The sequence below is a fragment of the Trichoplax adhaerens genome, genomic scaffold (genome assembly GCF_000150275.1).
Source record: "Trichoplax adhaerens TRIADscaffold_2 genomic scaffold, whole genome shotgun sequence".
Classification (NCBI taxonomy): Eukaryota; Metazoa; Placozoa; class Uniplacotomia; order Trichoplacea; family Trichoplacidae; genus Trichoplax; species Trichoplax adhaerens.
In genome coordinates, this window is record NW_002060944.1 from 5,142,175 (window position 1) to 5,146,322 (window position 4,148).

The 4,148-nt window shown below is 32.3% G+C and overlaps 1 protein-coding gene across 1 annotated transcript; it reads left to right on the forward strand.

Moving 5' to 3' along the window:
• Positions 1–268: 268 nt before the first annotated feature.
• On the forward strand, positions 269–2,823 carry TRIADDRAFT_21157 (uncharacterized protein; the record flags this gene model as incomplete). Its single annotated transcript, XM_002109414.1, has 9 exons — positions 269–574; positions 717–833; positions 1,220–1,294; positions 1,501–1,626; positions 1,981–2,019; positions 2,108–2,212; positions 2,320–2,409; positions 2,511–2,608; positions 2,739–2,823. 9 exons carry the CDS (start codon positions 269–271, stop codon positions 2,821–2,823), a joined length of 1,041 nt encoding a protein of 346 aa, XP_002109450.1.
• Between the last annotated feature and the right edge of the window lie 1,325 nt (positions 2,824–4,148).

The window sequence follows — 4,148 nt, forward strand, 5'->3', positions numbered from 1 at the left end:
TAACGTCACGTTTGTCGTTATTAATCCAGATGAGATTTTGATTTTATTTTTGTCTATTTTTGCACTTCATTAAAATTGTCAGTACTGTACAGTGTACAATCATGTCAGTGTAAAATAATTGATCGAAGCAATCACCAGCAGTAAATAATTGAAAATCTGTATCGAATTTTGAATTTATCTACTCTCGTTACTTTCTTAACATTAATTGAAATCGATTTTGTCCATCGCGTTGCGTAGGATTATAGAGAGCAGCCAAAAAAAGCAGGATATGGCATCGACAACAAATAAAAGCACCTCGTCGAATAATTTCTCTCATTTGCCAAAGAGACCTTTAGGGAAAGTTCGTACTGATAACAGTCTTTTCTGGTCTGAAGAATACATTGAGGGCGATCCAATTGATTTATGGGGCCGAGTGATTGCAGATTGGGATGATTGCTTGAAGAAAAGGCCTAAATATATCAAAAAATTAGTTCGATATAATATTCCACAACCACTACGATGTTTACTCTGGCAGTTACTGTCTGGGGCTGATAAACAAAGATACCTTATCGAAGGTTATGCTGATTTACTGAAGGTTAGTAAAGTATAAGAATCTTCGGTAAATTAGAATAGTTTACTTTATTAATAATTATTGCGACAAAGTTAAATCTAATTAAATAGGTAGACTGAGCATTATTCATAATGCGTTGTATTCGATCGGCTATCTTTTCAATTAGGAAACGTCTCCTCACGAAAAGACGATTAGAAGAGACATTGACAGAACTTATCCTGATCATCCTAAATTCAGTAGTCCAAATAGCCCTTTACAAGAATCTATGCTTAATATTATGAAGGTTACAAACAAAAAAATTATAAATAACTTTTACTGAAATTAGATAAATAAACTAAATCGAAAGCTAGTAATATTTAGGCAATCAATTACCATATGAGTGTGATATTTCTAATATTCTTTCTCAGGATAATATTCCTTTCAAGACGTAGAATTCTTAAGCTAAAATTCTTTTCATTCTTAATATTCATTTACAAAATCGTGCCTAGACTTTAGACAGTGTGTACTCCTGTGATTTATACCTTTTTTCTATATGTAAAAAATACTATTGTGCTTGAATGAGACAATCATTTTCTACTGTTATCCTACTCAACAATGTGCTCACTTTACAAATACACTGTTACCTATGAACATTCTGTAACGCATAATTAATCTTTTTTTTGAATGCAGGCATATTCATTATATGATAAGGAAGTTGGCTATTGCCAGGGAAATGCATTTATTGCCGGCTTATTATTGCTTGAGGTGATTTTAATAGAGATACGTATACCTGTATTGAGTGTAAATACTTGATTACAATGTAGTGCATATTACTAGGAATTCTTACACACAGTGTATAGTTTTCAGCTTCAAACTTGAATTATTTATTCAATTGTAATACGAGACCTTTGCTGTTGGTATCGACTTAAATATTATTATATGCTCTATTATCATATGCTCTATTCATGTAGATGCCAGAAGAGGAGGCATTTGCTGTATTTGTGCAAATAATGAGGAAATATAACATGCGTGAATTGTGCAAGCCTAATATGGCAGAATTAGCCGTCTGTATGTACCAATTAGAATGCTTGATAGAGGTAAGTATTCGTTTAAATTTCCGTAAGTAGTAGTAACTTACAGTAATTTGGACTCTGAAACGTTGATCGCTCCAAAGTATATAAATTGATGTTTGCATATTGTGATATCTTTAATCAAGACGAAGCTTTCTTGCAAATTTCAGTTGATAGCATCAGTTGATCAAAGATAATTACTATCTTGAAACTCTACCTTTGTTATTAATTCAAAGGTTTTTCTTAAGTGCCTAGCCGTGATGATGTAGTATTACTTGAAAAATACGACTGGGTTGTTTAGTAATCCCTTTTGTTAAAATTTTAAGCCAATACCTAAGTTGTGTATACGCTTAAATAGGCCATTTCATTTTTCATTCCTAGGAATTATTGCCCGATCTTCATGTCCATTTTCAAGCACAGGTATCTTTACCTACAGTTTACATAATCGTTCTACCAGCAATATTTTCAGAGTGGATAATTTATCTGGTCTTGTAATTTTCAATATTAGGGGTTTCGAGCTTCTGTTTATGCGTCATCATGGTTTCTTACTTTATTTGCGTCGACTGTCTCTCCTGACTTAGCAACTAGAATAATGGATTTCGTATTGGCTGAAGTAAGTAATTATAATTAAAGTCGATTTCTACTAGGATGCAATTCATTATGTACTACATAAAGCGAACTATGAACTTATGACGAATGTAAAAACACAAATTAATATAGGGACTAGAATTTATCTTTCGCCTCTCATTGGCGATATTATCAGTATGTAACAAAGATTTGCTTAAGCTCGATATTGAAGGCATGATTATGGTTAGTTTATTCTTACATCAACTTTTGTTAACATTATTAACTAAAAAATATGGAATTGATTTGCATATTTATATGGTACTAATCCTACATATCTATGATAGCACTTTCAGAAAGAATTAACAAAGTATGATAGCATTACCGTTCAGGTGCTATTTGATATGGCTTTTACTTTAAAAATAACTCCAAAAAAACTAAAAAAGTGAGCTCTTCTTTTTAAATAGCTAAGTAACTTCAATTAATTCTATCGTTTGGGACAAATCTTGAAGGGGCATTTGGGAAGTAGTCAAAAGTAATATCACTAAGAAAGTGTTATATAAATTCTTTGTTAGACTTGAGAAGGATTATCATACTAGAAAAGCTAAAGAAACTGGTGACGTTGAGCTAATGAAAGTAAGTCTTATGAAGTATAAATAAACGCCAGTATGTGAAGCACAGTTTGTGGAAAAATAAATGATTAAAGACGTCTTACATTCGCTGACCATATATATATAGACATTTATATTGGATATTTTCCTTTTCAATTTTTAGAAATTCCGGCGAGATAATACTGTGCTTATGCAGAAAGTAGAAGCGCTAGAAAATGTAAGAATTTTCTCTATAAGATGATATATTTAGCAAGAATTAGCTTAGTATTATACCGTTTATTTACTATTCAACTACTTTATGGGCTCTCAATTAGGAAAATGCCGCATTTGCTGAGAAAATTATACAGGTATAAATGATTACAGATTACTTCTTTGTTTTAAAGAATACGTTGCTTATTACATACGATCGGTTGACCAGTCTCATCGTGTTATCATCTCTTATTAGGGTACTGTAAACTATGCTACAACAGCAGAAGAATTGGAATTGCTCCATCTGGAGCTCTCCGAAACAAAAAAACGGGAAGCGGCAGCTCAGTCTGAGCTTGTTACTGCTTATAGCCAAATCGAAGAGTTGAAATCGAATGTGAGTCAACAAGAATAGTGCTGGTGTATTTTAAATTAGAAGTAACTTAGTGGATCTCATTTAACTAATATCAAACGAATTCATCTTTTAGTTGGAACAATATACACGTTTGGATGATATTGATATGAATGGTAAATCACCAGAAGAAATTGATATGATAACCCGTTTAAAGAAGCAATTATCTGTTTCTCAGCAAAATCAGGCAGAAACCGCAATTTTACTAAGAAAGATGAAAAAGCATGTTGATGATTTGATTGTAAATGACCCAAATAGTACATTAAAGTTAGAACTACGAAGCGCTAATGCTCGTGAAGTAATGTTGAAGGAAGAGCTTGTAGCTTTTAAAGATAAAGTAGCTGATCAAGATAAGAAAATTGATGCACTGGAAAAGACTGTAGAGGCGTACAAAGCAGAAATGCAAAGTGCTAATGAGAAAATAACAAAATATCAAGAAAAGGTATTGCAGTCTACATTACCGATTAACTAGCAGTATTATTGTTAGAAATTTTGAGGAATACTGTTACTATCTAGACTCCTCTAAATTTTAAAAAATGGTAAACCTACAACTTAGATACTCAGTTTGGGGTCAGCAGGAGAGGACGTTATTGCAAATGCTTCCAAGAAAACGGATACCGAGTGATTGGACATCTAGACAACTTAATCACAATTTGAATATATAATTTAATTACTTATGACTTTTTATACTGGGTGAGCTGAGAATACATATCTATATTATTCATATAATATGTGCCATTGGTTTAAATGCTGACGGCAATTATGATTTGCACGCA